General features: G+C 42.5%; 1 protein-coding gene and 1 long non-coding RNA gene across 2 annotated transcripts in view; both read left to right on the forward strand.

Moving 5' to 3' along the window:
* The first annotated feature begins 220 nt into the window (after window positions 1-220).
* Window positions 221-1,935, forward strand: LOC105902668. The gene is made up of 5 exons (XR_004164976.1): window positions 221-280; window positions 502-619; window positions 836-997; window positions 1,518-1,699; window positions 1,832-1,935. It is a non-coding gene; the product is annotated as an uncharacterized LOC105902668 (long non-coding RNA).
* Window positions 1,936-8,698: 6,763 nt separating this feature from the next.
* Window positions 8,699-17,595, forward strand: part of mylka (myosin, light chain kinase a) — a 44,479-nt gene continuing 35,582 nt past the window's right edge. Inside the window, exons 1-2 of the mRNA XM_031557912.2 lie at window positions 8,699-8,852; window positions 15,700-15,856. Of these exons, the coding sequence (XP_031413772.1) occupies window positions 15,704-15,856 (153 nt within the window). The 5' untranslated portion in view covers window positions 8,699-8,852; window positions 15,700-15,703. The remainder of the gene's footprint in view (window positions 8,853-15,699; window positions 15,857-17,595) is intronic.

A 17,595-nucleotide genomic window follows, 5' to 3' on the forward strand; every position in this document is an offset into this window, starting at 1 on the left:
GATGTCGCGGTGACTCGCGGTGAGGTAGTCAAACGTTAAGCTTTAGCTGGTGTTTGCTTGCTAGGCTTGCTAGCTGTTCAGAGTCAGAATGAGAACAGGTAGTGTTAATTTAATTTAGCGATCTATACAACTCCAAGCTCACAGGAAGAAGCAAAAACCTACTGTTTGTAGGATAAAATTCTTCTTCTGCCTTCTGTTAAAAGAACGACAGCGCCTTGAAGCAGTATACAAAAGATGTGATCCGAACTCAGCCTGAAGATCTTCTTCAGTGGTCTCAAAAGTAAGTTCCAGTATCTATCTATATGGGCAATAGAATCAAGAGAGGTTGTAGGCTACATTTAGGTCCAACATCTCAGTTGCCTGTAGCATTTCCCCATCAGTGCCAAACTGTTGTTTTGAAAACATTATGATCATATATATATATCTTTTTTTTAAACAGTTTAATATTTTAAAAACCCCTTTGCCTTAAGATCAAAATTATAGTAGAATGTATATATCTAGGTACTTCACTGCTCTGGTGAAAGGACAGCCTCTACCAGTGTGTCAACCATCTGATCGCCATGCATTATATGCTGTAAGGAATCTCACTCCTGAAATTTTGAGAGGACTTCATTTCCAGGTGTGTAAATACCAAAGGGTTTCCTTCCATGTTACATAACTTTGTGAAATATTGTGATCAAACACAGATCAGTGTAACAACTCATGCAGTAAACATGTTGGGCATATGGCATTAAGATACACTGATCAGTTCTTGCAACATCATCCTATCCCTCCATAACTTTCAAACTGTAATGTAATGTAATACAATGTACGTTGTGTCTACTGAAATGTTCAGTTCCACAAGCAAAGGATGGTAAGCCAGAAGGACATTAGGCTGGTATGGAAGTCACTGAATCTGGCTGAGAACTGCCTCAGTGAGGCTTTTACACTGGGCCGCTTTGGGGAGCGGATGGAGTGGATGAAGTTCTTCACTCTTTGCTGTAACTATCTTGGAGGGGTGAGTATGGAATTATAGGATTATAAATATAGGGTAAAATGTACTTTGGACCAGTGTTCGATGAACCAGGAAAGCGTCATCATAATGACAATGGCATAATCACAATGTTTTTTCTCCAAGGCACCAGAATAGTGAAATTTGGTCTGTCCTAGTAGCAGTTAATGACAGTGCCATAACTGAAAAGTATTAAGTTGTAAAGGGTTAAATGGGATTATAACTTCACACCCCTGACCCTCCAACCTGAATTGCTTGATGAGTGAATTTGAATGTAAAAATAAAATTAAATAAACATTGCCCTTCTCCCTCAGTAACATTTAGTCATAGATCTGGCTAGAAAAAGGCTTACCCACTGCATCAGGGCAATATTTTGTCTGACCATTTCCCTGGTTTGCTGGTACCATTCATCACTTATGATATGTAGCCTGTTCCAAATCACATCAGAAACGCATACAAACTGTTGAAAGGACTTCTGATTTAAAGAAAGCAAAGCAAAGCATTCTTCTTAATGTTGCCCTGACAGAATATCAGACAGGCGCTGGTCCAGGCCTGCTATATACTGAACTCGGACCCTCAGTGCCAGCCCCCTGATGCTTGTGTTCCATTCCACCTGTTCAAATGTCTGCTTTTCTATCTGGTGTATGTGACCAACAAGATCACCCGAAAACAGGCTGAGGAAACACTGTCTGTTCTTCAACAGCAAACGTAAGCCTTTGGGTTTATTGTGATGTGAATTATTTAGCGAATGTAGTTAAGCTATCAACCCATTCGTATAGTTCTGAAACGGTAAAGTTTAAAGAGCTAGTTATAAATAATTGTTTCCTCTCTTAACTACAGGAATAATGGGGTGGTGAAGGTATCAGACTTCATCAATGACTATAAACTCATCCTGGATTCAACTCAGTGATCTCTTCCAAGAACACAATTTATTTTAATATAATAAACACTGTTGTGCACATCAACCCTGCTATGTCCATTCAATTCCAATTCTTTCTGAAACTTTTTACATTCAATACATTTTCATTGGTCTCCAGTCAGCATCCCCTATTTACATCCATTCTCCTTAAAGCTGCACTCAATACCCTATAAGGAGAAAGCAAAAAACTAAAAAAGTACTTAGATGAAGCACCTATGGCAGAAATTACAGCCTCATGTCTACTTGAGTATGACACAACAATCTTTGCACACCTAGATTTGGGTATTTTCTGCCATTCTTCTCAGCAGATCCTCTCAAGCTGTCAGGTTAGATGGGGACAGCCAGTGGACAGCCATTTACAGATCTCCCCAGAGATGTTTGTTTGGGTTTAAATCAGGGCTTTGGCTGGGCCACTCAAGTCCGTCCCTAGGTCACTCCTGCATTGTCTTGGCTGAGTGCTTAGGGTCACTGTCCTGTTAGAAGGTGAATCGTCAGCCCAGTCTAAGGTCCTGAGTGCTCTGGACCAGGTTTTTAGTAAGGATATCTGCATTTTGCTTCGTTCAGTTTTCAGAGACCTAACCAGTCGCCCAGCCTCTGCCTCTGAAAAATACCCCCACAGCATGGTCTTCCTCCAGACATGACGCCAACAGTTGAGGCCAAACAGTTCAATATGGGTTTCACCAGATCAGAGAATCTAGTTTCTAACAGTCTGAGAGTCCTTTAGGTGCTTTTTTGCAAACCCCAAGTAGGCTTACCTGTGTCTTTCACTGAGGCGCCTTCTGTCTGGCCACTCTGCCATAAGGCCCAGATCGATTGAGTGCTGTAGTGATGGTTGTCCTTCTGGAAATTTCTCCCATCTCCGCATAGGATATCTGGAGCTCAGCCAGAGTGACGATCACCTCTCTTACCAAGGCCCCTCTCCTCCAGTGGCCAGGCAGCCAGCTCTAGGAAGACTCCTGGTTGTTCCAAACATCTTCCATTTAAGAATTATGGAGGCCACTGTGCTGTTGGGAACATTCAATGTAGCATAATGTTTTATAGCCTTCCACAGATCTGTGCCTCGACACAATCCTGTCTCGGAGCTCTGCAGGCAGTTTCATGTCTTGGTTTTTGTTCTGATGTGCATTGTCAGCTGAGACCTTATATGGACTGGTGTGTGTGTGCCTTTCAAAATCACGTAAAATCTATTTACTTTTCCACAGGTGGACTCCAATCAAGGTATAGAAACATCTCAATGATTAAGAGAAAGGGATGGCACTTGAGGCAAAATTTCATGTGTTTGTCAACGTGATGTTTCAGTTTTTCCTTTTTTAATGAATTTGCAAACATTTCTACAATCCTGTTTTTGCTTTGTCATATGGGGTACTGAGCGTAGATTGATGAGAGGAAATTAATTTAAACTATTTAAGCATAAGGTTGCAACATAACAAAATGTGACAAAGTGACAGAGTCTAAATACCTTCTGAATGCACTGTATACAGTCATACATTCAGTCATACTATATACATTTAAAATACAAAAGCTGGCATACATTAGAGGACAGTAAGTAGGACCAATATATCACTTACAGGGACATGGATGTGTGCCCTTTCTTCTATTGATTTTAATAGATAAAGAATGAAAAGCTACTCCCTCAGAAGGCCTTATAAGTGAGAAATGGGCTTGTGTTGTTTAGTTCAGTATTGGCACGGCCTGACCCTCCCTAGAGGAGCAGTTGGCCCTTCTCCCACAGATGGACATGCTGGGCTGCCAGGTGCCAGGAAGTGACACTCTTCCTTTAGCAGGTTTGGAGCTGTGGGCTACTAAAATATCCACCTTCGTCAGGCTATTCTGAGCTCCATACCCAGCCAAGCCAAATGCTTCCATTACATGGCAAAACTACCCATTCTCACTTATTTTCACTCTCTCTCTCTCTGTCTCCCTCTCTCTCCCTCCCTCCCTCTCTCTCTTTCTCTCTCTCCCTCCCTTCCTCCCTTTCTCTCTCACTCTCACTCTCTCTCTCTCTCTCACACACACACACACATTCCCTCACTTATTCCCTCTCACTCCTGAATCTCATCTCTACCCATTACGATTATGGTGGAGATAAACAGTAGGCAAATCTGATTACGCTGCAAAGTGCGATCGCTGGTGCCGGTCCAACTCCGAGCGTTTCCATGGCCACCCAAGTACAGAGTGTTCAGCAGCGGTAGCGTTGGAAACCGTGAGCCAGCAGACCTGGGGCCATCGGAGCATGGCCTGTTAACAAGGCACAGGGAGGTGGCAGCGGGCCAGTTTCCTCGTGCTCACCAATGACCTGAGACAAATGCACAGCGTATGGTTTAGCCATTAAAAAGCCAAAAAACCACAGTCATGCCAAGGCATACATTTAGAAAATAAAATAGAATGCCCATGAATTCATGGAAGGATGAGCAAGACTGTAAAGGGATATCAGGCTTAACTGATAATGTCTTGACAGTTAAATGTTGCCTTTGAGGGTTTGTGGTAGAAAACACACGCACACAAAGTGTCATTCAAAAGCCTCTCCATAAGTGTAGCCCAACATGTATGCTATGATACAAAAAAAACACAAACATACAGATCCAAAATAAAACTGGTGTGTGTGTGTGTGTTCACTTTAATACTCAAGCTCTACTAATAGATGTGAGGTGAATGATTATTAGAGACCTGTGGTCATTACGGGGGAAAAATGCAACCGGGGTGCAATTTGTTTGGGTTGTGGAATAAGCAATTCAGTTGGAAGCATTTTCGGCTTTTTCAGCAGGAACTTCCCTTTTGTTAATCCATATGGAACTGTATGCTCTACATTTTGGCAGACAGCCTCACTGTACTTGCAGCAATTTAGCCTGTTTGTTTCGGTCAAGAGGAGGGAGAAACAGAAGAATACATTTTCTGTGATTTGTCGGTTTATGCATCTTACGGTTCAGCTTTGTTCTCCTTCCCTCTGTTACCAAAGTGACGTCTTCAAATCTGTCCAGGCAGGATGGTGAACTTCAACCCCGATTAGCATCTGATATCTTCTCTTCAACCCTTCTATGGTTCTGGATATTGCTTTGCGTGAAATACTGTGAAAGTGACTGCGTAACACTTACAGATCTTACATATGCTTTTAACTATGTTTTATTATAGGCTGCTTTAACTATGTTTTAACTATGTTTTTTTTAACTATGTTTTTACTGTAGCACTCTGAGATTCAGACGAATATAGAGTGCGCTATAAATTAAATGAATTATTATTATTATTATAGATCTGAAGCAGAACATTCAAAATACAATGCCAGTAGAGAGAAACATTTCCCTGTGGAGTAGGACTGAATTATTGAGGCGGGAGGTGAAACATCAATAGAACAAAAATGATCCCTACTACTTGACCCCACTTGACCTAACGTGATTGCAAATACAATCGTCAGATTAGCACACTGGACTAGTTATAGGGACACAGGAAAATTGAGACTGAGGGTTTGGCAGCTCGATATAGTCACATAGCTTTCTCTGTGTGAGAGACAGTATACACCAAGAAGGGTTTCCTGGGGGATGACATTTTTACTTCACATTTTGAAGGATGGTGCTGTGGCGAACTGCCTCGGAGGGAAATCTCCCCTGATTTGATGAGGTCAATTTGATGCATGAGACAGCTTGGGGGACGTGCAGCGCTTGAAGCGTGCTGGCGTGAACTCGCCTCATCGGTCACGCGTCTCGTTTGCACTTCCTGTACTCCCGCCAAGAGGATGCGCTCTGGACATGCACTTACAGCCTTCAACGTTCACATGGATTCTTCTACCTGAGCACATGCATGTTCTGTCTCTATCAGTTTTTCTAGAGCAGGCTAAAAACCACATACATGTCTTTGGGAATAATAATGTGGTTTTGGAGTGCTTAACCTTTGTTCGGGTACAATGCAAAAATTCTTGAATCTCGTTTTCAATTCCCTTGCAGAAAAGGGAGATTTATTGACTAATGATGACAAATATCAATATTTTATGTGAGGTCCTGAATATAAAAGGACATTACCCTTGTCAGAAGGAAATATATTGGTCAAAAAACGAATTCAATTATATACAAGAGAATTCCCATTGTTGTGGGGGAAAGTTTTTGTTCTCTCCTACTGATGTGGCCAGTCACAGAGTTATCTATATTTTGATGAAATACCACGTAGTAGGATGCAAGATTAAAATATTAAGAATAAAATAGCTCGACCCATTCTATCAGAGCAGATAACAACACCTCTCTACCTGTTTACTTGAGCTAGCCAAATGTCTTGGCAAAACTTTGGGGGTGTGTTGACATTCCGAGAAATCACCCAGCGTTTTCCGTGCTTTAATCAGAGGGAGAGCCCTCACCAATTACACAGATACAGCTGAGGACTGACAGGAAGGGAATAATTACACCATCAGCGATAGGAAGACCAGCGGCGCCTGGGGTCACCCTCATCCTCCCAAGTCCACTGCAGAGGTCAGCTTCAGGCCGGGGTCGCTGAGGACTCAGACCGGATCAGACGTGACCGTTTTAAAAGCCTCTTTTTTAGTTTGTAAACTGATGTAGAAGTTAGATTTGACTAGACTTACTATATAGCTGAGAAAAAAACATAAAGCACTACTTAGGTCAGCCCTTCAGTTATCACAATAGTTTGAATAGCCAGTTCTGCAAATACAATATCAAACTATTAGTACGACATTAGAATTAAAATTTTGGTACTCAAGATGCCCATCAGTGGTTCAACGGTAAAAGCTCAAAACACCACACTTCAAATTCTGAAGGGAACCCAGCTAAAACTTTGAGCTGGCTTCTATTCTGTCTGAAATGTACAGTAGGCGATCAGCTGACTTGCATACATTTCAAACGATGCCCTGCTGGGCAGCTGAGTCAGTGAGTTTGTTGGCTTGAGTTGAGATGGGGGCTGCTTTTCAGTTTCAGACAGAACTTATGATTGTTTTGTCTGCTGTTTCGTTTGAGGCAGCACTCCCAGTAAATGTTTACTTTTACCTTTCCGGTGGACTGCACTTAATCTGATTCCCACTGCTCCAACTCGAGTGTACTGAATGAAGCCATGGGACATGCCTCCTTACTTAGCTGCCTAGATTGAGAACTATGCTTCAGACATTACGAAATTCCTCATAAACACGCACATTTAATTCATTCTAAACCACTTTTATAACAAACAAAGGAGATTCTGGTAAATATTTCGAAGAGGGCTTGTGTGTGATTTCCAGACATAAGGTAAAATCTCCATTCTTTGTTGTTGATAATCTGAGAAAATACCTTATATTGCAGCCTTCTGCGCTGAAATAGTTACTATCATATGACACCAGAGGGCGCAATGAGTAAAATAAGACGAGCCTTTCTGTCATTGTACCCTATCACCAGAGTCTAGCAAGGCATTAAACTCAGTTATTCTATCTTTAGCGTAGCAGATCCACGTCTTGCGTTCCATCTTCTTGATTTATGTAGTAGAGGACTGGCCTCTAATTGGCGTAGCCTACTTTTTAAAGAAGAGCCGTTAAAGACATAAATGATAGCCTGATCAAGATATGCTTGAATAAGTTTTAGACTGAAGACTGTTCTGCCAGTCAAAATTATAAACCAGTGAATACTGATTAACTACAGAGTCATATGCACGGACGCACGACTATAGCCTACATACATTCGTGCGGTGGCCTGGTTTAATAAGTAGTTGTCATACGAAAGCTGTGACATCCTCAGTACACTCGCATCCGAACTTGCAATGCCCTTTGAAATACCAGTGCATTCTTTTGCCCCAAGAGACAAACATCCAAGGGTATGTTACTGTCTTCCCCCTTTCCCCCCTGCGTTTAAAAAAAAAAGTTCTGCCATCGTTTAGTGTTGACAGGTTGCGATACTAGCTGTAAGGCCACAAAAGCATTGCGGTGTACAGTGACAGCCAGGAGACTTGGCAGGTGTTTTCACCATTCAGTTCTTAACTGGAATCCCATACTGTCAAAATGGCGATTCCACATGTTGGAGTATTCAGCAGCTCAGCTGTGTTCTTGCTACACTTAAACATATATTTCTCACCGTAATATTTCTTTCACTATCGCCAGATATCTAGCCAAAAGATGTTTTCACACTGTCTTATCTACATACATTTTGTGTGTTGTTCTTCCGAAATGTTTTGTTTGGCACAGGTGATGTCCCATACATAGATTTCAAATCTTCGTGCATGTAAGAGGAAGAAAACAGTGTGGGGGAAGTTTCCTTTGAATAGTTGGGTTGCGTTCACGCTCGAATACTGGTTACTGAAAGAAAGAAATCGCACTGGACTTGTTTTATAGCATACTGTTATCAATGTGTTTATCATGTTTACTTAATTTAAAACCAAACGTTACTATTCGAGCGGAAAATACAAGGGCGCGCGCAAGAACGCATAGCCTATGCGCGCACTTAAACCCAAATGTAGACAGACTGCCTGTTGATCGTTGCTTTTTTTGTGAGAGCTGTAAGAATTTAAGCTTGAAAAGAATGAATATAGGATTCATTAAATGGACTGAATCTAAGACAAACGACACATTTAACGCAATATCGAGAAAACGCTAAATAGAATTCACCAGACAAGCGAACTGCAATTTAACACACGAACAGTATCTTACTAAGGAAAGAAGTTAGAAAAAGAACTAGACATCATATTTTAGGTCTGCACTATATATCAGACCTCCCCCTCCCACTTTCTTCATCTTACGACCAATAGAAGGACGCTGAGCTTATGTTGTCAGGACGTCTGCCAATAACTTTGATACCAACAAGGAAAAACACATATTGTAATACCTCAATAATACAGTCTGGGTCAGGACAGGACCTCTTCAGTATTCTTGCAGTGCCTTGGTGTGTGTATGAGACAGAAGACTGATAACTCATCTCAGAGTCATAAGATTTTCAAGGCAGTGCTCAAGTAGCGATTTCGTGAGTGAAATACTTGGCAACCGTTACGGTAAGTCAAGATGTTTATGACTTAAATACGCCTGTTTGTGATTCATAGTCCTCTAAAACAAAGAAGATTTCATGGATACATTTTATATGTATGTTAATATGTTCGAATAATTTAATCAGATATATTGCATGATTACAGTTTTTTTTCTATTGCAAGTTTAGTGTGCATTTTGCATATACTATGGTACATTTTAATTTCCGAAAAAGTGCTAAGTAACTTAGTAATTCAGCCATGGTGATGTCTTAAGTGCAAAATAATAATGCTACACACGCTGAAAACTCTTTCAAGCTTACATTTGGCCTACTTTCTAGTTATTTGTCTCAGTTCAAATGAGAACAGTTCACATGCATTCATAGAAATACATTTATTCACACAAAATAGTTTGAATTTAACACAGTTAAAAATTTGTTTAAAAGAAATGCAAACACCAAGTCTAATGCCAGAAATGGTTTCTCTCTCAGTGTCTAGTAATTTCCCACCAGGTTTTATCACTCAATAGTTTCACAAACATTCTACTACTGAGTATTGAATTGCCCTGTATAGCAGAATTGTGGGTGTTCTAAAAGGATCTCAAGTGGGCTGCAGGGTCCTTTTCATCATGTTTTATCCAAGTGCAGTGGTGAGCCTTGCTATTAACTGGACAGCAAGAGGTTTAAGCGCTGCATAAAGAATCCTGTTCAGTTAATGGAAACCACATAACCGTTTGAAAATGATATCTAGACTAATTAATGATGAGATGACACATTGATTGTCAAAAACTATATAGTGCACTGCAGCAGAACCTTGCACAGTTAAAGTGCAACTATGTTATTCTGTGATCTGCTTCTTGGAAAATGTTTTTTTTTTTTTTTCTTTCCTTGCGTGTAATAGCTTTACACCGTAATCACATTGATGTCTGAACGCGGCCAATAATAACAATGCAACAAGGTGACTGGAGGGAGCTGCAGGTCTTCAACACTAACTACACTGACAGAGTGCTCTCACTCCAGCTGTGCTTTGGCACTCTGTTACTTTGTCGGAATCTGGAGCTTAAAATGGCCCTGAACAAGGTCAAAGCCCTCCGCTCCTCGACTCTCCTGTCCCCCAGAGCTGAAAACAAGGCACAAAGAACCTGTGTGCTCTGACATTCATTAGCAGCTAAGGTGAGGTCACCTTGTGTGATTCTCACTGTCTGTGGGATTCATGGGGAATTGGGCTGAACAACTGAGGGTGAAATAGTAAAAAAAACACAAACGCAGAAAGCCGTCAAAACGCATTATCAGTACAACACCGGGGGAATATGGAGCAATGATGAAGACTTCCTCCACCCATACATGTGACCCATGTATAATGCTCATATGGAAAGCATCTGACAAGTCTTATACAGAAGTTAACTGGTACGGTAGTGGCACTCTAAATTGAGGAAGACAGACATTACAGTAAACTAGAGTGGAAGTGGTGGAAGCAGCAAATAAAGAAATCAGACAAAATGGCTAATTTGGGCAGTCAACGGCATGACCACAGGAGACCTGATGGCATCACCACTCTCTTATCTGCGTCTGTCAGTAGCCCCTATAGTCTCAGCGGAGGGGTCTTCAGCAGTATCATTTGTTTCCACCAGACGTGTGTGCTCACTATCTCTCCCTCCTGTTTGCGCAGCTGAGGCATATTACATGTCCAGGGTGGCTGCACAAATAAATGTTCTTTTTGGAAATCATTTTATTCCCCATATCTTATCAATCACCTCACTGTTGTTTATGTTTAACTGCTCACCAGTCTGGTATGAGGGGTGAAGATAAAGAGAACATGCCCTCTGCAACGATTAGATTTGCCTATGTTGGTATTTTCGGGGTAGTGTTTGACCAAAACAGATTTGTTCTGAATATGTGCCTCAGGTTGATAATGTAGGTGGATTGTGGATTACGTTGTTATTGGGGTAGGGTCAACCCTTTTCTACTGTTTTGAATTTTACTTTCATGACAGCCATCATGTCCTTTTATGTGGTTTAGAGCCACTTGCACAGTATGACACTGCGCAGCTCTTTGTAATAACCATGATAAGCAGATAAAGTGGATTTAGTGAAGTATTTCTCAGTGATTAACTGCTCAAGAAGAAAATATTTAGGTTTTTTGCATGGCTCTATCAGTCTCTGTTTACTTGGTGTAAATAATTTACATGGGAAATAATTTTGTTTGGTCATCTCTATGGTCAGCTAGTCCTGATGAAATTCCAAAGCCTAGGATGTTACTGTTTAATGCTTCAATAATCAAACAAGTTCAGCCAAGCTTAAGTCAAGGGTAGGGTAAGCATTCTGGGCAAGCCTTCTGTTTATGTTTTCAATCCTGACCGCATTCTCCGCCGTTTAATGACCCGAGACGATGCATGACAGTCACCTGAGCTGAACAGGTGCTGTGGAAATGGGGGCCTCTGCACTCAAGAGTTAGCAAGTCACCGCCTCCACTCCCCAGCTCTGCTTTCCACTGACTCTTATCGGTCCCCAAACCTAGCATCTTCCAAAGAAAGCATATGTGCAGAGCAGGCAGCACAATGTCTTTATAGCTTACAACATGACTAACAACATGCAAGTAATTGATGTTTTATCAACTTTGATTGTTAGACTAATATTTCAATCAGTAATCTAGTGGTATCATGACCACTTAGTCGTGTCTAAGTCTTATAGTCTTGTATGTGAGAATATATATTCATTTATTTACATAACTTACATCCAGACTTTGACCATAATTCAGATACCGTGGTTTCATGATTAACAATTATTTACTTAGTTGTTCATTAGTTATGTATATTCACAGAATGCGTCTCATATAAACCAGTTATACAGTATGTTAACCTTAAGGTTGTATCTACTTTCATAGATTCTTTCATCTGTTCTAGAAGGCCATAGAACATCTTTTGAAGTTGTCCGTTAGTGCCATCATAGCAGGTGATCAGTCTGCTTTCTTAGCCCCATGAGAAAGCTTCTTTTGTTTTACAGGGTGATAGGGTGACATCATCCATGTCCCTGTCAGCTAACAGATCACTGTTGACTCAAGGCCACTCCACACAGAGCTGAGGAAACAAGCTGCAGTGGCCAGAGTAAACCCTGTGCAGTGTCAACTGATAAACGAGCGGCAGTCTTTTTTATGTTATCACAGCGTTTTCAGAAGAGGTGGATCAAACAGTCTGTTGCTCTGCCGATAGTAATAGCTAAATATTAGCACTAGCTAAAGATAATGAATTCATATGCGCAACAGGCACATGCACACAGATCTGATCTACCTTGTGGCGGAGCCCAAATTTGGGGTTCTCTGAATGGAGACAGGCCTTCACAGAGGTGATCGAAACACTTGCTCATGTCACCAGTGCCACTTTTGAGATTTCCTGAGTGGCAGTTTCGCAGAAGATGCTTCATGGTACTCATATGGAGCTTAGTTTGACTTTTTTTTCTCTCATTTTGGAAGAGATTCCCTCTGAACAAATGGCTTGCCTGCATTTTCTTTTTGGGACAAGGATAGCTTGGTATATCCTGCTGTCTGTCCTCTGTTGTAAGAAACCGTAGACAGCAACCACAGAGCCACAGCTGACTTAAGCACTCATGACACTCATATATTTTACCTACATTAAGACCCTGCGAGTAACCATGGCACCCACGCACAGCTTCTACAGTAATTGGCCAGAGTTAAAGTTACTTGAGAGAATGGCAAAGCTTTATTTACAGTTCAGCCCCTCCAACTCAGAAGGAAATGTCTGGCGAATGTCTACATTCTGCAGTTGTACCTACCAACTCGAGTTTTTTTTTCATGTTTCCTTTTATTTGAAGGTTTAGAGCAGCTCATAAATTAAAAGGAGCATTTTATTTCTAATACACTCCATGTGTCCTTGATGCCTTTCACATCCTTTCCTCCGTTAGTCCAGCCCATGGAACTTGGCCATCTCATGTGGGAGTAAATAACATCATATATTTTTTAACTCTTTTCTCGCTCTCCAGATAGATGCCTTGTTTAAACGTCCCAGGATGAGCTGAAATATGTGATGCATCAGATTATATCGGTACTGAGAGCTCTTTGTAATATCTCCCAATGCTGGGATGAAAGACTTTCTCTCTCTCTTTCTCTCTCTCTCTCTCTCTCTCTCTCCCTCTCTCTCTCTCCCTCTCTCCCTCTGTCTCTCTCTCTCTTGTCTAAAACTGAATCCAGACTAAACTGAATGGAGGGTTTCTGGTTTCGTTTAATAAGATGAAGGGGCAAATCAGATTGTTTTGATTAGAGAAAGCTGTGTTTGCACTTTTTTAAAGGTAGGTCTGTTGAGAGTGTCGTGTAGGTGGGCGCCTATGGTTTCCCTGTCTTGATCCGGTCTTTCTAATTTCTTTCTTGTCTTTATAAAAGCCTCAGAGCAGAGAGCACTCACTCACACACACACACACACACACACACACACACACACACACACACACACACACACAAACACACACACGCACACACACACCACACACACACACACACAACCACCCACACACACACACACACACAACCACCCACACACATACACTCATGGCCCTAGGGCAACCAGTGGCGGATCTCCCAAAGAACATCAAGCTTCCTGAACACTAACCAGAAGCAGGAATGTGGTCCTGGCCGTCCTCTCCTGCAGCTGAAAACAAAACATGAACATCAGGGGGAACACCACCACATTTACACTGCCTTCCCCCCCCCCCCCCCCCCTGCTTCTATGATGAGCTCTGTTCAAATGAGACAAGGCTTGTAAACAGGCTTCACAATGAACCAGTCAGCGCAGATAAGGCCCCAAATGAGACAGCAGAGATGAAAGATTCAGCCAAGCTTCATCAGGCACCCATCATGTCTCGCTTTGGATGCAGGGCAATAGAGTTATATACCTAGAATATTAAAAGATCCGGTCCTGTAGGTGCTGTTGCATGGGAGTTGCAGAGGTAGAGGAATACATTAATGTCAACCGTTGTTGGCTGATATATAAATGCAGCAAGTTCCTCATCATTGATTTTCAATGGATGACGGAAACAAAAGGTACTTACCCTCCTGTCACATGAATGATAACGATTTGGTTGTTATCTGAAGAGTCATGCCAGGTCTCCAGAGAAGAAGAGAGGGTGTGAGTAAAGTCTCAGTGTGAGCTCTACCCAACAGCTCTTTCCCCACACCACGGATGAAGGCGAACGTCAGGAAGGTCACATCAAACACACAGCTGTATTTACACAAACGGCCCCCTCAAATGGGAAACAGGCCGTTCCACGTGAGGCACATGGAGCCCATGCTAAAGATCTGAGCCTCTTGTATGCTCTGAATGGCCAGCTAATTACAGTGGCAGTGTTTAATCTTTTGTTTAGATGCTGCTGAGTGAAAAGACAATCAGATTGAAGCCAGCGCCCAAACGCAGCTCAAGCTGCAGTCTAATGGAGATGGAGTGTTGAATGTGCAACAGGTTGTAGTAAGGGCTGCCGGAGGAGTGAAAAGTGCTGTTGGCGCACAAGGTGAAACTGGAAAAGAAACTAGGCTAAACCTCCTTGGCCTCTGACAGCAGAAACAGGCATGTTTTTGTGCATTTCAGCTGCTATGTATGGCTGTCTACAGGGACATGGAGATTGGTGGAGAAGGTGTGGGGGCCACAAGGTCAGCATGTGGTCTGGAGGCCCATGTTTACACTGGGTGCATAGATTCTAACACTAAGCAAGTATACGATACTGCTGAATTTACATGAATGTGGAGGCAAGGCATCATGTGTGCAATATAAATACAGCTTAACTGAACAGAAAGAAAACTCATTAAATAATTTAGGTTTAAATAATGCATGCAATAGAGGAAATTATTATTTGTCTGCCCAGATAGGAAATTAGTAGATCTTTCTAGACCGGGAATGACAGTTCTGACATGTTAACATCAATCACATTTCTAGCAGATATGAGATGCCAGGGATGAGGCAAAACGTAGGGCTGTGTAAGGTTAATCTAACATTAGTGGGTTCTCAGAAAAGAATTGCATAACACTATGAGGCAGAAAAAGAATTCAACATATATGGCAATATGTCGATGGCGACCATGCCAGGTGTTAAGTAAAAGACTACAGTTTCATCCAGCTTGAATTCAATATCTCAAAAACTCAATTCCTCAAGTAATGTATCATAAATATGTCCACTGCTTATATAAACACTTTATACTTAGATAACAACAACATAACATATATGCAAACAGTCCAAACATGGTCAATACCAGTGAGTCAAGGATTAAGGTATGTTACCGTAGAGCATTTAAGCCCATTAGGATGAACAGCTTACTGCTCGGGGTCATGACTTCTTAGCCCAATATACAGACAACATGCAATTTCATATGCACCGTTGAGGTGAAATTGCTTCAGTGAATTCCTAGACTCTGTGTTCACGGGGGCTTTAATGTAAAGCATCCAATTATCCCCAGGAAAGCCTGGTCTGGTGATGAGGGGGCATGCCTTAAAACCTAATACGGCAGAGGACTGAGAGGGTTATTGCAAAGATTGCCGACCTGATGGGCCATGTTGCACTGAACCATGGGAAACCCAGTGTCTAAACCAAGTGTACAGAGACACATTCATTTATTCATATAAGACACAACTCCTTTCTAAGAAAACATATTTGGTCAAATTCCTACTGTCTTGTAGCTTTGGAGGGGAAAAAAAGGGATAGAAGAATTTCGTTTAGAAAATAAACGTTAATCTGCAGGAAATACTTCTGTAAATGTCCTGATGTACGACTGTAATTTATGAAAACACACCTGTGGTCGGTCAGAGATGCAGGGATTATGGTGGACCCTGTCCAAACAAGACAGCCTTAATTTAATCCCCCCTCTCCTTGGCTTGGCCTGCAGAAAGATGGGGGACGTGCAGCTGGTGACAACGACTCGAATCTCCAAGACCAGTCTGAGTCTGGGAAGAGGCTCCCCCAGCAGCGACCCGCCAGCCTTCACCCTCCCGCCCCGCAATGCACGCGTCAGCCTGGGGGGTACTGCTCGGCTGGATGGAAAGGTATGGGGAACCTTCTCTTTGTCTCTTAACAGTTCTTTGTGATAGGACTTAGATTCAGCCCTAAGGAAAGTCCAGGATCCATCAAGAATACAGCCGGGGCTACGTGTTTCCCAGTGAGTTCTGAGTGCTGACAGGATAACGCCGAAGCTGCCAAACACAGCTGCGAGCTGATACACCCGTGTGTGTGTGTGTGTGTGTGTGTGTGTGTGTGTGTGTGTGTGTGTGTGTGTGTGTGTGTGTGTGTGTGTGTGTGTGTGTGTGTGTGTGTGTGTGTGTGTGTGTGTGTGTTGCGTCTGTGTCTGTGTCTGTGTGTGTGTGTGTGTGTGTGTGTGTGTGTGCGTGTGTGTGTGTGTTGCGTGTGTGTGTGTTGCGTCTGTGTCTGTGTGTGTGGGTGTGTGTGTGTGTGTGTCCCACGTTTGACTGCACAGTCAGTGAAGGTGATGAAGTCGAGTCCTGTCTGGGCCCCCTGAGTGGTCCGGCTCTCCCATCAGCGCACGGGAGGACGGCTGACAGGGGCCCAAACTTGCTGCAGCTGTGTGCTCCTAGCGTCGCCTGTGACAGACCGCTTAGAAATCACAGCACATCTTTGCTGACTCGCCATCTGAACATCTACAGCCAGCTAAGTCTTGACAGCATCTACTCTTGGCAAAGGAGGGATGGATGTTATGGAAATTCCAGTAGAGTTTCAAGAGTTTCAAGTAGCTACACGTGCCGTGTCTCTGGGGCGGCTACAAGTAATCATGCAGACACAAACCACATCTCTGAATCTTTAATAATCAAGATCTCCACCTGGAAAACGTCGGTGCTCTCTTTGGTATCAAAGGCTGTAGCAGGGATGAGCCTTCAACATACACGTTGCCATGCTTATTAGCGTGCATGTTAGCGATAGGGGGTTTGAACGTGAGGGGTCATTGAGTCTTTCGCCCCAGCTCTATGTGATTGGGAAACGGCTGTGATTAAAACAAGATGCTCTGAGCAACAGGGGCCTCATGTCACCTCAGGCTCACCTCTAGTGAAATTACCCTGGGGCCCCATCATGTGTTGTAGCTCTCGTTAACAGGAAATGCAAAAATACGTTTCTTTTGGAATCATATTGTTATAATGACACATTTTTACAGTTTGCTTGGATGTACAATCGGTTTGGCATGGCTTCCATTTTTTCTTTTTCAAAAAACCTTTCCACTGCATAAAATGTCACTATTGTATTCCCCATGTTCACATTTCAGACAGAAGCTATAAAAAAAATGGAGTGAAATTTGAAAGCCCCCCTAACCCTGGGAGCAAACAACATGAGGTCCTTTTTTATGACATCATGTTTTTTTCTCCACATTTTTGGGCCGTATATCTCCTCCGCAATATTACCCCTTCAAAGTTTGGGTTCATTCGGGATAAGCTGGCTGCAGGCTGGGCCTTGTGGTGTCCTATTCATACACAGTGGGTAACGCAGAGGAAATTGAAATAATAAATGCTGCTGTTAGACCTGCCGCTGAAGTCTGGAGCCAGAGAAATTGTTGGAGAGAGAGAGAGAGAGAGACAGGGAGAGGGAGAGAGAAAGACAGAGACAGAGAGAGTGAGAGTGAGTGAGAGTGAGAGTGAGTGAGAGCGAGAGAAAGAGAGAGAGCCACTGTGTGTGGAACAGAGACCAGACTGGATTTGTCTTTATTGCAGACACTCTGTCAGGAACCATTGAGAACCAGACATGGAACCACAGTATTCACTGTGCATGTCCTTACAAGGCA

Source organism: Clupea harengus, chromosome 2 (genome assembly GCF_900700415.2).
Source record: "Clupea harengus chromosome 2, Ch_v2.0.2, whole genome shotgun sequence".
Classification (NCBI taxonomy): domain Eukaryota; kingdom Metazoa; phylum Chordata; class Actinopteri; order Clupeiformes; family Clupeidae; genus Clupea; species Clupea harengus.